A 15,353-nucleotide genomic window follows, 5' to 3' on the forward strand; every position below is an offset into this window, starting at 1 on the left:
GTTTTAGCGATAAAAGCTGTCGGATTAGATTTTTTAGTCCCCAAATAGTTACACACTTTTTCGCAGATTTATTTCAAACCAACTCATGCGTTACTTTGTTTTATTTCCAAACTCCCCAAACTTTATTTACGTTTGTAGTTAAAAGAGAAATATTGTTTGTATTTTTAGCATGTTTGCGAGAAGTTTACGCCAGTGTCTTAATCATCGGTGGCAAGACACTGGATTTACAGCTACTGGTAAGTCTGTTGTATGTTATACCGGCGTGGACGTATATTTGGTAACTTGGCTACAAATTGAAGTTAAATATACTTAACTTGGCTACAAATTGAAGTTAAATATACTTTAAACTAAGTTTAAGCTAGTCTACTGTTTTTGGAGTAGCCAAATGTGTTGGGGTAATGGGCAAAACCCTAGGTTCCATGGTGTGCAGAACCTCATCCATATATAAAGCCGGCGCCGTGGCGTAGTGGTTAGCGCGCCTGCCTGTAACCATTAGGTAATGGGTTCAAGGCTCGTCGCTGCTACCATTGTGGGCGTATGTGTCCTTGGGCAAGACACTTAACGGCAATTGCTCCAACCCAGTGGCCACTAATGGGTTGTCCAAATTATAACAAAAAAAAAATAATCACTCACAAAGTAACATACATGGTAACTCGTAAGCTGGCACGAGGTGTTAAACCCGTGTGATAACGACTGTCGTTTTCCAGCCACGCGAGGATAAAGTAAGTTACATTCATTCATTCATAATGGGATGATATTTTGTTTAAATCCCTCACAGTGATCCAGAATGTACAAGCACCGTTGGTATTGATTCCGCATTGCAATGCTGGTTCTGGTGTTAAAGGAACAACAAAGAATCGAAATCGAGGACCACGAATATTCCCGAGAGGAACCAGGGTAGTGGAAGGTATCTGCAATAAATAATTTATGGGCACTGGGGGAGGGCCCTACAGAGTGACATGTATGGGTACCTAGGATTTGGGCCAGAGTTAACCCATTAGTATTACCCCAATAATATAAACACAAATTTTAAGTCTGAAAACATATTACTGTTGACTGTTTTATACCAGGATGCTTCGTAACATGTTGGTGAAGAGTGCTCAACTTGTATTGTTTGATATGATAAATAAATAAATAATAATGCATTAACCATCAAGTTGCATTTCCATGTCAAAATAGAAACAATTCTTGGATTCAATTCCCGTTTAGTATTTATTGGGTATAATATTTGCAGAGTATTTTTGTTTCAATGATATTTTAAATGCATTTATTTCAGGAGATTATGTTCATTCTGGTTACTTGTTGGCAAGGATGGTGCGAAAGTTCCGCTGGTTGCCGGGAGCTAATGTATGTATGTTTATTAAGTGTCCACACAAAATCTGAACTTTTGTACCTATGTTATTTGTGAAGTAACCTTGTGGTGTATATTCAATATGTATATATATAAAGTAGGGTGGGGAAAGATGAGACACATTTAGCTCGTAATATCCAAATATCCTGATCGTGTTTTAAACAATTAACAACTGTCTAAAGGAGTCGTGGAGATACAGTTTTATAATTCTTTGAATGTTTTTTGTTTACTACCAAATAGGACGAAGAAAATACAACCAAAAGGTGTCCCATCTTCCCCCACCCTACTTTATATAACATGTTGGTTTAATATAAAATGCTATATATCGATTTTTTTTTTCAAATTAAATGGGCCCATTACACTACTAGACATTACTATGCTATGTCTTGAACTAATAATACTTTTAAAGAAGAATGTGAAACTGGTGCAAAAAACTGCTATTACATGCTATAGCACGGTGCACAGTCTAATAATTCGTTTAAACAGTAACATGTAATTGGTCAAAAAAAACAAAACAATCTTTTCATATTTGCTGATGTGATTCATCAACAATTTTATCATCAGGTTGTTGCTGGAAGAAAAATGCGACTTGTAGCAAAATGTTCCGGCACTGTTCGATTCACCAAAGAAGTTTATATTCCTGGACCTGAGTCGCCAGATGCAGAGATTGCGAAAAACTTTGTAAAAGGGGCTGTCATGTACAGGACGTTTATAAACGTGGTTCCAGAAAGAGATGTTGGACGTTTTAAATTAGTTGAGACTGTATAAATCGTGTTTTTCATTTTAATTATAAATCTTGTTTCATTGCTATTTAAATGTGTTTATATTTTGTTTTTTTTGGGGGGGGAGGTAATGATGTTCAAATGATTTGCTTGCATGCTAGAACAAACCATATTCCAGTGAATATTGATTGCGACCAACCAAAGATGTATTAGACAAATTTCAGAAGCAATTAACAGAAAACAAGCAAAAGGTATCAGTTAAAACAGGTATTGCATGTAAACGCCAAGTCTTTAATAGCATTGCCATGGTGCTTATAGATTTTTTAAATTGCCAGGTTTGGTATCGTTTTAAGTCGGTACACCCCTTTTTATAGTTTGTTAGGAATCATAAAGTTTTTGAACTTTCCGTACGTCCCTGTTTATCTTTATTTTATTCAAGGAAGGAAGAAAAGTACTTGTACGTCAATTTGCTATGTTTAACATACGAAACGATCTATCATAGCGTAAACCTAATATTATTTTGGTGAGAACGACCATTTTTGTTCCCCATTTAAATTTGGGACCACGTTTGATTCGCCTTTTTTCCAAAGCTGTTCTTCAACATTTTAGTCAGTAGTGTTTGCGGTGATGGATGTACGTAGTTTTAGACTTCGTCAATCTATTCCCTGCGTTACTATACAAATATTTCGCGGATCATTTTAGTTACAAAAGTCTAGTTTATCTAACGTGAACCAGAAACGTTTAGAAATTCTTGCCGATGACGGTAAACGCTGCGCGTTTTTGATAAATAACAGCCAAAAAGATATTGATTTTTGCCCATATAGGCCTACTTGGTTTTAAAAAGCTAGCATATATCGGTATACGACCTATATAAATTGTAATGATAAAAATGTATTTTTAAATGCTTGTTTTCACCATTATTCTGTATTATACTTTGTATGTTCTGTCGCTTAAATGAGATTGAGAATGAGCATGAGCTGTGACAGAATTGTATGCGTCTCCATAGACCATAGTTTATATTTAATATTTAATGGGTATCTATCAGGACTATCATGTTCAGATATATTTTAAAACCTGTGGTACGTCTCTATAATCACTACATTTTGTTTTAGTTCACTGCCAAAGTAGTTAGTAAAACATTGCTATACAACTGAGTTGTTAACCTCCAAGGATCTAACCATGGCTCTTTCTAACACAACTGCCAGCAAGGATATCAAGCAAATGAAAATGAAATCGAGGAAAAAACATTTTCAAAAACAGAAGCAGAAGCTCTTTCGGGCAAATGAGCCGTTTATAAGCGTGTTTATGTGGGGTGTCAATCATACGGTATGGATTTTTGAATATTTATAAAGGGAATTTTGTAGTAAAACTAGGTTTACATTTTGATCATCCAGTTTAAGTTTAACGGTGCCAAGGAGGAATGTTTCCTCTATGTTACCTGCTAACCACCAACCACTAACCCTAACTACCAAACACTTTCCAACAGCCTAATCTTCAACTGCTGTACTTACAGATTAAAGAGCTATCATGCATGAGGATGCCACTCATGCTTATGCCCGATGATTTTAAAGCATATTCCAAAGTGAAAGTGGATAATCATATATTTAATAAGTAAGTGACAACTATGATTGCTAAGGTAACCATGTATAGCATACATAAGGTAACAGAGTATAGCATACATCAAAACCCCAAAAAATCACCAACAAAGTTACATATGTGGTAACTTGTAAGCAGGCACGAGGTGCATGAAACAGAACACCCGTGTTATAAACACTGTCATTGCCCTGTCACACGGGGGTAAATAGGTGTCATTTATTTATTCATAACAATATTATACAGTATCCTATGCATCATATCATATTGTCAGGTAGTTCTAATATGATCAGAAACTGAAACCGCTGTGGCATCACTCATTATTTTATTTCCTGCCCATAAATTACAACATGCGTATACGTATTACTTAATGCATTTGCATCATTTTTTAATGTAATACAATTTTATTTTATTTTGTTAATAAACACATTTTATATGTATGTATGTATATATATAATAAATGTAATTGTTTGAAATTTATATTGCTATAACCTGTGTAGAATTTTCCTCAATTCTTTATCAACAAATAGAAATGTTTCTACCAAGCTATTTGAGAGTGTTGTTTCTGGGTTCAAATGTTTACATTTATATATATAATATACATAATAGCCTATATCATGTATTTGTATGCATACATAAAGCACAAGATGTAAACTCAATGTTTTATTATTAAATAAACTTCAGTAAATATTTCTGTTGTGCAGTGTTAATTTACTGGTATAGTATATCGTCCCTAATATTATAATATTAAATATTTAATTACTTTTTCAAAGAGAAAATTTGCCAAGCCACTTTAAGTTGAAAGAATACTGCCCACTAGTGTTTAGAAGACTAAGGGAACGTTTTGGAATCGCTGATAAGGATTATGTGGTAAGAATGGATCTTTTTCTTCTTGGTAAAAGTATCTTGGTCTTGATCAGAAATTAGAAATAAACATTTTGTCTGCCCCTACTTCTAGTTACAAAAAGTTGTGGTGTAATTTTCATTTTTGCTTCATAATTTTTACAATTCATCGTATTGTAAATAAATAAAAACACATTAAGAAATGTCATTAAGCTTGACTCGTGGACTGTTTATATAAATTACATTGTGACCCATTGATATTGAACAAATTAATATTCGCGTTTCTAACTTTTTTCACAAATGCAACATTGAGTTAATTTAAAGATTTATAAAATAATTTTTGATTTAGAGCTCACTATGTGTGAACCAACCTTTCCGAGTGGATGACAAAGGGCGATCAGGTTCGCGTTTCCTGCATTCATTCGATCATAAATACGTCATAAAAACACTCAATGGAGAAGACATAGCAGAAATGCATGGCTTGCTACCAAAGTACCACCAGGTAAGGATGTAACTTATAATAACTGTTTTGATGATTTTTTTTGAATTCCCCGATTAAGGTGTTTTGAAACAAAATAAAAACTGTTTTGTACTGTTTTGATGCTAACAGGGGGTCACTTTCAACATCATTTATAATTGTCATTCATATTTACCTCCTGGATTCTATTCTGAAACATGTCTGTTAATAAATGTGTAAGTGCACAGTGACTTTTCCAACACCCTTTAGCTTATACAATACAATAATTACAAATTATGGTAATGATATTATCTTAATAGCTTTGGTAGTTGGGGTAATTGGCCAAATCTGGCCTAAATGCAAGGTCCACAAAAAGACCTCACTCACATAATACAAAATACATTTTGAAAATAGCTTTTAGACCTTGGTTGTATGATGTTAAATTGTGCATTACAATAAAAAATATATAGTTTGTTATTTATGTTAACTTGCAACCGGTAATTCACCATTTGTATTGTGCAGATATTTTATTATTTTTTACATTTTTAACTGCTATACATTTTAAAGATAGATTTTAAACCTTTATTAAAGAGCGTAAACGCACCCCACGTTACCATGTTTTGTGGTAAATTTAAAAAGCGACTGTTTTATTGATTCCCAAAATACTTTGCTTATTAAAATTGGTCCAGTATAGGCGTAGATATTCGTCCTCAAACAGCGATCTCTAGCGCTATCATCTATCTATTACAGCGATGTACATTTGGGTGTGTTTAGGCTCTTTAAATGATATTAAATTATGCGTTGTAATAAACAATATATTGTTGGTATCGAACCAAGATAATTTTCCATCTCATTGGGTTATTGTGTAATATCATTAATGGTTCTCTTCTCATCTGAATTGATGTTTGATATTTATGAGTATTGATTATTATGTTTGTCTTTATAATGACAGTTGCATCATTGTCTTTCTGGTTAAGGGTAAACATATCCAACTTGAACTGACTGTAGATTTTTGTTTTAATTGCTCTGTGTAATGTAGCGAAAAATGCATCATTTAGAAATGATTGTGTTTTGTTGGGTATTTGAACGATTTTGTTTATTTACAAATGTAGCAACAACAGGAATGATATTCAGAGTAAAATAATATATATACTTGATATTTGACAGTATTTTAATAATAATAAAGTTTTCAAAATAAACAACATCTGTTTTGAACCACACATTGGGAGTTAATGTTGCTTTGCATATTAGTATGACTGTAAGTCTGTAATAAATCTTGCGAATCTGGCCATGATTTGGTGCTTATAGAGTTGATCGATTACTATCGCTCAACTGGTTGAACTTGATTTTTGTCGGTTACGTTTTCAGCCACATATCCTTAGTAGTATGGATGTCAACTAATACTATTATAAAACAATGCATTTAAACATTGGAAAACTCTCACAGAATAGTAGTTTCGTATCTCAAGTTTGGTTCAAATTAAATGCTAACGCTTTAATCTGTGCTCTTAATTTTGACCTTTTTGAGTGAAATAGTTCATCAGTCTGTTGTCAATATATTATTGATTTGTTGACAGTTGACACCTTATCTTTTCTTGGTCAAGCCGTTCTAAAATGGTTTCAGTTATTGGTTGTATGTATAAGATTGTGAATTAAATATAGTGTCCGGCGCCGTGGTGTAGTGGTTAGCGCGCCTGCCTGTAACCCAGAGGTAATGGGTTCGACAAGGCTCGACGCTGCTACCATTGTGGGCGTATGTGTCCTTGGGCAAGACACTTAACGGCAATTGCTCCAACCCAGTGGTCACTAATGGGTTGTCTAAATTATCAGCCATACATAAAAAAAGAAAAAAAAACAAAAAAAAATAATTACCCACGAAGTAACATACATGGTAACTCGTAAGCTGGCACGAGGTGTTAAACCCGTGTGATAACGACTGTCGTTTTCCGGCCACGCGAGGATAAAGTAAGTTACATTACATTCATAGTGATGTTTTTTGTTTAAGAAATTTTATGTTTTTTAAACTCTGAACTTTTTTCATATTTTAATTATTAGTAGTTCACCATAGGAAGGCAAACTGTGACCTAAATTCCAGATCCTCTGGCTTGCCCCACTAGTATAACACATTAATAAAAGAACAGAACAAGGTGTATTTATTGCATTTTCCAATATATTACTTGAAATGCAGAAACTCTGTAAATATAAAAGTGTTTTTTTCAACTTTTTAGTGTCCTTTTCAGTTGTATATCCTTTTATGCCATGTTCCTATAATTATTTATTTTTATTCTGTTTTGGTGTAAACTTTGTGCCTACGGCAATTTATCTTATATTTAAGTGTGTTCAGTTACATTTTATTATCCTGTTAAACAACATTAGTGTAATGAGTTCTGTTTCCTCCTTTGATTCTCATTGTCAACAATACTTATTACTGTTGGACAGTTTAATATTGCGGCAGCAATCTTTAATTTCATAATGATTAGATTGCACAAGATTGCTACAGAAACATGGCTGGTTGATACATTATGCATGAAAACATGAAATGCCGTCACATCTCACGCTGTAATTGGTCTCACAAACATGCAGTTAAAAAAAGAATTCAATTTACTGCAAAGTGGGCAGTGGTTATTTATATCTTCGACAAAGCTGATTAATTGCTCTTTGGTTGGTCCATGCGATGTGGGTGGTTGGTTGCTGGCTTGATTCTGCTTTGTATATTCCTGTTTTCATCCTATGCAAAGTAATGTAGCAGTTCCTTGATAATGTTTATGGTAATTATTCTAAGTTCCCTAAGGCGAGTGAATAATTGATAGCAAACAATGAAAGATTCATGAGATAAAACTTCCATTACACTGAACTGAAAATCTTTACCAAGCCTTTAGTGACTGAAAACCAACTGAAAGGTTTTAATGATCAAAAAGCTTGCAAAAGCTATTGTTATTAAGTGTACAATGTACTTCCTATAGATTATGTGCAGTTCCTGTTATAGTTACATTACCAATAAAGCCAACTTCCATTGAAGTTGTATTTGCATTTAAATCGAATGTAGTTGTTTTATTGGATGACTCGCTTGTTTTGAGCCACGCAGCACAGTTTTTTTTTTATTGCTTTGCAAAGTTTGTGGCCAATTTGCTTACTTGGTCGTTTCCTAACCTTGTGACTATTTGTAATATGACTTTTCTCATCACTTTTATGTTATGAGTAACTGGTATTGGTGTGCTTTACTTTGAACACTTTGTATACAAGACAACTGGTTAGTTTTACTTTGATGGAACTTTCTTGTATATATAGTAGGGTGGGGTAAGATGGGACACCTTAAGCACATAATATCCAGTTATCCTGATCGTGTTTAAATCAATTTACAACGGTCCATGGGAGCCGTGAGGTTACGGTCTTATAGTTCTTCGAATGTTCTTGTTTACTAGCAAATGGGACAATAAAATAGAATAAAAAGGTGTCCCATCTTCCCCCACCCTACTAGATAACCAGTCACGGTGTAATAGCATAATATGCAGATCAACTGTTTGTTTGTACTTGTTCATAATTTCATAAGGCCAGCAGTGTCTTGTGTGAACTCACAGCTTTAACATACAAGTTCACATCAATTTAAAACTTAATTAGTAATTTGCCACTGTTTTTATAAAACTCTGTGATTGGTTTACTATATAGGCCATAACCATAGTTCTTAATATTGCTTCACTATTCAATTGTGCGGATGTAGTGGAACCGACAAACAGTTACTATATACAAACTAATAAACTATTCAATTGATTTATCCATCTTTTACTATTGAATTTCTTTGTCTAATTTCTTTGTATTTGCTTATTATAAAAAACATCATATATATTATGATATTACGTTTGGTCCCCAATCTACTTTATTTGTTATAGCGCCACCATGCGGTATATTGTGAGTCACATGTTACGTTACCGAATGACATTGCCGAAGGTTTTGTTTTTAATTCATTACATATTACACCGTGACGTTAATACTACATTTTAAGATCGGTTTTGTGCCCTAACCCTTTTTTCTATGTGAATAAACGACCAGAGGTCACAACATATATATAATAGCCTATGACTGGAAATCTTGTTGCTTGCATTTCATCAAACTGACAATGTTAACATTTACCTAATAACCTTAAATTAATAAATATTGTTCTTTCCAGTACATTGTCGAACACAATAGCAAGACCCTGCTTCCCCAATACCTTGGAATGTACAGACTTACTTTAAACAACGCTGAACATTACATGATAGTGATGAGGAATGTATTCAGCTGCCAGTTCAGAGCTCACAAGAAATATGATTTAAAGGTTCGTACTTTATTATAATAATAATAATAACTTTGTAGTAAATTCTGAGAAAACGACAGCAAAGATCATGTTATTTAAAGAAGAAGAGAAGGGAATCAACAGCAAAACAACAGTTGTTAAAACGCGCTTATTCATTCACATTTATTTATTTAAGTACAAATATCATTTTAAAATACCCAGTTTTATCAATGGCTGCATTAAGTTTTTAAAAAATGTCATTGGCAAACTTGTAATATCTGGCATTATACAACAAAATCTTCTTTCTTCTTATAAAAAAATTATTTTCCACCCATCCCAGTTTTGTTTGCGATTCACATTTCTTGTATCTTCTAAACCAGCTGCCACTCGTGCGTCAGTTGATTAAACGTGGACGTCTTAATTACTCGTGACGTGTTCTTGACAGGTGCTAGCGCAGTTTTTGAGAAAATGCTTTTTGTTTTCTGACGTAAATAATCTTTAAGCGGTTGATCTGGTATACAAAACATACTGTAATTTTGTATATATATATAATATATATGTATATTAAATAGTTTTACTGGTTCATCTGATATAAAAACGTAGTATGTTTCCGATCTTTCGTCTGCCTTTAGATAAGATTTTATCATGGAATAGCACAACCAATAAAGGGAGTGTTTTATCGCCTCAGAGATAAGCGTGGACTAGACCTAAATATGACAGCCCCCTTTTGAACGCGCTGGTTGCGCCACTGATGGAATAAATCGAGATTGGTATCAGAAGCAACAGAATGTTCTTTGACAAAAATGATGAAGCGGTTTATCTGTTATAAAAACATATTTCCGAAGACTTAATGGTTTCATAAAAATTTATAAAAAAAAACAAGAAAATAGTTTCAGGAAAAATTATTTACATTATGCAGATGTTACAAAATGCTTTTTGACGTCTTTTTTAATTCTAAACAACCAACATCAGGGTTCGACCGTGCAGCGGGAGGCAAGCGACAAGGAGAAGAAGAAAGTTCTCCCCACGTTTAAAGACAACGACTTCGTCAAAGACAACGTCAAAATCTACCTAGACAGCGACGACAGAGGAGAATTTCTTGCCAAGCTTAAAAGTGATGTTGAGGTGATTATGTAACTAATATTTCTAGTTAATTACCATTGTTTTAGTTCCTTTTGTAGCTAGTTTGTATGTGTGGTGCCCCTCCCCAATCATGTGCATTTTTTGCCCCCCCCCCAATCCTGTGCATTTTTACCACCCCCCCCCCTCAATTCTGTGCATTTTTTGCCCCTTCCTATTCCTGTGTCCAAAAAAACTAAACTTGTATAAAAACAAACTTTATTTATCATGTACCAGTTAAGATCTTGTCAATATGACGTCAATATATTTTCTTGCAGTTTCTCGCTTCCTTGAAGCTGATGGATTACAGCTTATTGGTTGGAATCCACGACTGTGAAAGACCTGATCGTTACAATGACGACTCCGATGGTATGTTGGAACCAGAAGGCAATGGTCATACTGATGGAAGCCCATGCGAGGACGAGAATGGTGGGTTCTTTTTAAATATGTTATGAACTGAAATTGAATTCGTTAGAATTAAACACAATTTACATTGATATATAATATTGCTACCTTTTAAACCCCCCCAAAATAAATTATTTAAAAAAAATTTTTTTTTTAAATTTTTGTAATTTTTAAAAATGGGATTTAATGAAAAACGGAAGTGTTTTTTAACGAATGAAAATAACTTGTGTATGACATACTAAACAGAGGATTTATACTTTGTATTCTTGACCCAGACAACCTGACAAAGTGTTGTCAGTGTTGGAACAATTTTCTTTGGTATATACTTTGTCTGACAGCAATCGTTTAATCAATAAATTAACAAAGATTTTTGGGCGATTATACTTTGTGTCTAACAGTTGTCTCGGCCATTATAACAAAAATGTTTAAGAGAAATGAGACGTAAAAATGTCGGCAATTGGTGTTCAAAATAAAAAGCCAAAAGGGCTTTGATTTACAATATGCTTCACAGAAGCAATTATTGAATTTACAAAACCAAGTTAAAATTACCGCACGAGTTTCATCAGGTTTACAATGGGCTTGACAGCTTATTCACTGCATTGCAATCAATCTAGTTTATTTTATATTTCCGTATTTTGTTGTTGAACCGGGAAGTTGTTGGTTTAAAATAACTCACATGTGGTCACATTGTGGCCCATGAACTTATCATGACTGTGGGCCACTTTTGGTTTGTCATGGCCCAGTTACTGCAGAGTATGGCAGTTCCTGCTGAGATGTTGCGGATACAAGACAGTTATTTTTCTTGTCTCAGTTATTTATTTAATTTTATGTTATTTTTCATGTTTTTAAGGAAAATGATACAGTAGGTACCAGTGAGACACATTGAACGTTTTAATCCAAAAAAGTGTGGACTTTAACAACTTAGCTTTGTTCTCCATAGATAAAACTTACTATACATTTAACATGTCCTACTATAAATATAACATGTCAATACACCCAACAGCCCTAGTATCAGCCACTCCTCCTGACTCACCGGGTGGAATACTTGCCGAAGCTTGTCGGCAAGATTCAACAAGTGGAGACGATGAGACGCAGGATTCGTTTTATGCCGTAAAAAGCGCACCAGGTATGGTTTCTATTCTGTATGGGTGAGGTCCCTTAACGTCGCATGCCATGGGATCTGGAATTTAGGCCAGGATTTGCTCATTACCCCAACACCCAGGGTGCTACCTTATAGACCTCACCAGATTTTCAAGCGTGTCACTTTCACGAAGGCTATTTTTGAGAACATAACGCTGTATAAATGAATGTGACTTATTAATCCTTGCTTGACAAGGGCAGTTATTTTAATATAGTGTTGTTTTATTTGACAGCATAACATGCGCGTATCTTTTAGGTCGAATGGCATTGGTCCAACAAATAGGTAATGGGCCAACCAAGGCCCTAATCTAATGTCCTATAGCGTACAATACTGTAGGATTTCACCTACGAATACATAGTAGAATATATGCAACTAGCATGCTTACAATCTTATACCTCATGCTTTGACTTTTTACAGATTCTCCGAAGAGTGCTGTCTACTACATGGGTCTCATTGATATTTTAACTCATTATGACACGAAAAAGAAAGCAGCACACGCTGTTAAGACTGCTAAGCATGGGGTAAGTACATTGCTTTGCCTACAAGTTGATTATTGCATAGGTAATGTGAGATAGGGCATATGTGTTTGGGCAACTCTGGTATAAATATATATTAAAGTGTCAGTACAAAACAGGCAGTGGTTGAGAATGAGATAGAAAGGTTTTATTTTTAACATTAAACAAATAGATAACAGATAAGGTTGGCTCACACATGTTGTATACAGAGCAGTAAGCTTGTAGCATTTTTGGTTAAAGTAATAAGTAGTTGTTTTTTATATTAATAACATTATTTGTCTCTTTGATAACAGTAGCGAAGATTTAAAAATATTTTAAACGAAAAGACAGAATATAGTAACAAAACAGCAGTTGTTAAAACATTTAGTTGGAAGAAAATAAGCGTGGTCGTTACACTTAGCAGAAAAAGCCATTTATGTTCAATTATTTTCAAGTTAAACTTAATTCATAGATTGGAGCGGATTTTTCAGTCAAGTCACCCCGAGTGTTCGCGCATAGACTGTTGCAGTTTCTTGACCAAAATATCATCAGTGTAGATCCATGTAGGGTACCCAGACCCTCCGTGGGTAGTGCTATCAGTCCTGTAAAGAGAAAATCACTTATGATGAGGTTTTGCTATAGTAATGAAGACCTCAGAATGATGAAGCCGATGCAGTTGCCTGTCACAAGGTCTAGCAGTTCATTCTTACAGGAATGCAGTCAGAAAGTTAGCAAACATAGGTATTAGTCATCAAAGGTAAATGTTTTCCTAATTTTTTTTATATTTTTTTTTGTCCTGGATTTTTTTACCAGAAGTACTTTATCTAAAAATATTGCCAAAAAAATCATTAAAAAAAAATTTTGTACTAAAATGTTTTTTACAAATTTTAAGTTAAAGAACATTGACTTCAGTATAACTCTCAGCTTCTAACAATCCATCTTATCCAGGCGGGCGCTGAGTTTTCGAGCATCCAGCCGGCACAGTACAGCCGTAGGTTCTACGAGTTTATATGCGACCGAATCGTCACCCCTACGTCCGCGTCAACTTAACTTAATGCCAGCCCCTGCCCGCTTCTCATTATATTCGTGTGCTGCAAAGTTCGGTTAAGTTCCAACCACGCCGCTGCTGGTCCTCACTTATGCAGTAAAGCCCAGTTACCACTGCTATACGGGAATCAGTGCACCACATATAGTAGGGTGGGGAATATGGGACACCTTTCATCCTTTTTCTCGTCCCAAAAAAAACATTCAAAGAATTATAAAACCTTACGACTCCCAAAAACCGTTGTTAATTGTTTAAAACACGATCAGGATATTTGGATATTGTGTGCTAAAGGTGTCCCGTCTTCCCCGACCCTATTATTTATATTGTAACCGATGAATCATATACGTCATGGTTTTGATTCGATGTTTCTTACCAGTAAGTTAGTAGAATCACTTGTCGTCTGTTTTACCTTTATTAACCACAATGGGAGTCTGTGACGTAATCACAAGGATCCGTGACGTAATCACATAGGTCTGTGACGTAATCACATAGGTTTGTGACGTAATCACAAAGATTTGTGACGTAATCACATAGGTCTGTGACGTAATCACATAGGTCTGTGACGTAATCACATAGGTCTGTGACGTAATCACAAAGGCCTGTGACGTAATCGGAAGGGGTTGTGACATGATGACGACCCCCCCTACGCGTTTCCACGGTTGATATATTCGCATTCATACGTCATACTCGCTGTGTGTATGTGTTGGTATTATTGTCGCGTATGTCATCGTAAGGTGGGGCAAGGTGGGACGCACATAGTGGGGTAAGATGGGACATTATTTGGGGTTGGGGTAGGAGGAGACATTATTTGGCATTATTATTATATAAGGAGGAGACATTATTATTATATAACCATATATTCCCGCGACTTTAAAAGAGCGTTGTTGATTGTTTAAAACACGTTCAAGAAATATGGATTTTAGGTGCTAATGCTTTCCCATCTTTCCCCACAGTAAAATATGGGATATTATGTGCTAACTGTATCCCATCTTACCCCACAGTACCACATGTTCGTAAATACCCGTACCATGGCGGCCATCTTGCTGCCCTTGTATTTCTACCGTACCTGTTACTGAGGTTCCCTGCTTACCGTACCTGTTCCCTGCTTACCAGTCCTGAGGTTGCGTTTGTTGCTTTTACCGCCCGTTTACCGCTTAATGATATGGCACATTTAAATTATATAAATATATATATTTGTACCCACTAAGATATGATTTATGAACGTTGTGGCCGCGCCTATTATACGCTTTCGTGTAAAATGCGCGTAAAATGTTCACCACAAATATTTTTTGTATCATCCATTATAAAGCAATCCCAAACTTTATAAATATATAAAATTAACTGCAAAAAAATTGCAATTTATGATCCTTTAACTGTACTAATACGTTTTTTTGGTGAAATTTCACCCAAATTTAGACCCAAACCAAACACCTGCAGTTTGCCTGCATACATCTGCTCTTGTCAAAAATCAGACCCGAATTTTTCTCCGTTTTTTTTTGTCATCCCTGTTTCTGACTCGTTATGGTGAACCCCCTTATTTATACGGTCACTGTGTGTATACATGCCCACGGCATTATGTTAACAACATATAGCTTCTCATTAATTAACATAAATAAACAACTTTATTCGTACATTTCAACGGTGCATTTGAATCGCTATATATAGCCCCATAATAACAGGATTGTATTATAGTAGGGTGGGGAAAGATGGGACACATTTTTATTCTATTTTATCGTCCCATTTGGTAGTAAACAAAGAACATTCAAAAAATTATAAAACCGTTTTTCCATGACTTTCATAGACCGTTGTTAATTGTTTAAAACACGGTTAGTATATTCGGATATTATGTGCTAAAGGTGTCCCATCTTCCCCCACCCTACTATATGTCAAAAATACGACGGATCATTTGTGGTC

General features: G+C 34.9%; 2 protein-coding genes across 2 annotated transcripts; both read left to right on the forward strand.

Annotated features, from left to right (window-relative positions):
• Positions 1–75: 75 nt before the first annotated feature.
• On the forward strand, positions 76–2,161 carry LOC149739289 (large ribosomal subunit protein bL27m-like). The gene is made up of 4 exons (XM_089874035.1): positions 76–236; positions 779–907; positions 1,277–1,347; positions 1,916–2,161. The coding sequence occupies exons 1-4, from the start codon at positions 170–172 to the stop codon at positions 2,117–2,119; spliced, it is 471 nt and encodes a 156-aa protein (XP_089730161.1). The 5' UTR covers positions 76–169; the 3' UTR covers positions 2,120–2,161.
• A 993-nt stretch (positions 2,162–3,154) lies between these two features.
• On the forward strand, positions 3,155–13,168 carry LOC149739290 (phosphatidylinositol 5-phosphate 4-kinase type-2 alpha-like). The gene is made up of 10 exons (XM_089874039.1): positions 3,155–3,399; positions 3,587–3,684; positions 4,440–4,536; positions 4,859–5,011; positions 9,131–9,277; positions 10,208–10,360; positions 10,633–10,783; positions 11,763–11,885; positions 12,318–12,421; positions 12,867–13,168. Exons 1-10 carry the CDS (start codon positions 3,253–3,255, stop codon positions 13,140–13,142), a joined length of 1,449 nt encoding a protein of 482 aa, XP_089730165.1. The 5' UTR covers positions 3,155–3,252; the 3' UTR covers positions 13,143–13,168.
• The last annotated feature ends 2,185 nt before the right edge of the window (positions 13,169–15,353 follow it).

Source organism: Ciona robusta, chromosome 3 (assembly GCF_009617815.1).
Source record: "Ciona robusta chromosome 3, ASM961781v2".
Taxonomy (NCBI): Eukaryota; Metazoa; Chordata; class Ascidiacea; order Phlebobranchia; family Cionidae; genus Ciona; species Ciona robusta.

What these genes read in the sequence shown, in the direction of transcription:
- LOC149739289 (XM_089874035.1), top strand. Translation starts at nt 170, where the DNA reads ATGTTTGCGAGAAGTTTACGCCAGTGTCTTAATCATCGGTGGCAAGAC. An exon ending in AGGAACCAGGGTAGTGGAAG is followed by an intron (nt 908 to 1,276) that starts GTATCTGCAATA and finishes CATTTATTTCAG; the next exon opens with GAGATTATGTTCATTCTGGT. An exon ending in GCTGGTTGCCGGGAGCTAAT is followed by an intron (nt 1,348 to 1,915) that starts GTATGTATGTTT and finishes TTTTATCATCAG; the next exon opens with GTTGTTGCTGGAAGAAAAAT.
- LOC149739290 (XM_089874039.1), top strand. Translation starts at nt 3,253, where the DNA reads ATGGCTCTTTCTAACACAACTGCCAGCAAGGATATCAAGCAAATGAAA. An exon ending in TGTGGGGTGTCAATCATACG is followed by an intron (nt 3,400 to 3,586) that starts GTATGGATTTTT and finishes CTGTACTTACAG; the next exon opens with ATTAAAGAGCTATCATGCAT. An exon ending in TCGCTGATAAGGATTATGTG is followed by an intron (nt 4,537 to 4,858) that starts GTAAGAATGGAT and finishes TTTTTGATTTAG; the next exon opens with AGCTCACTATGTGTGAACCA.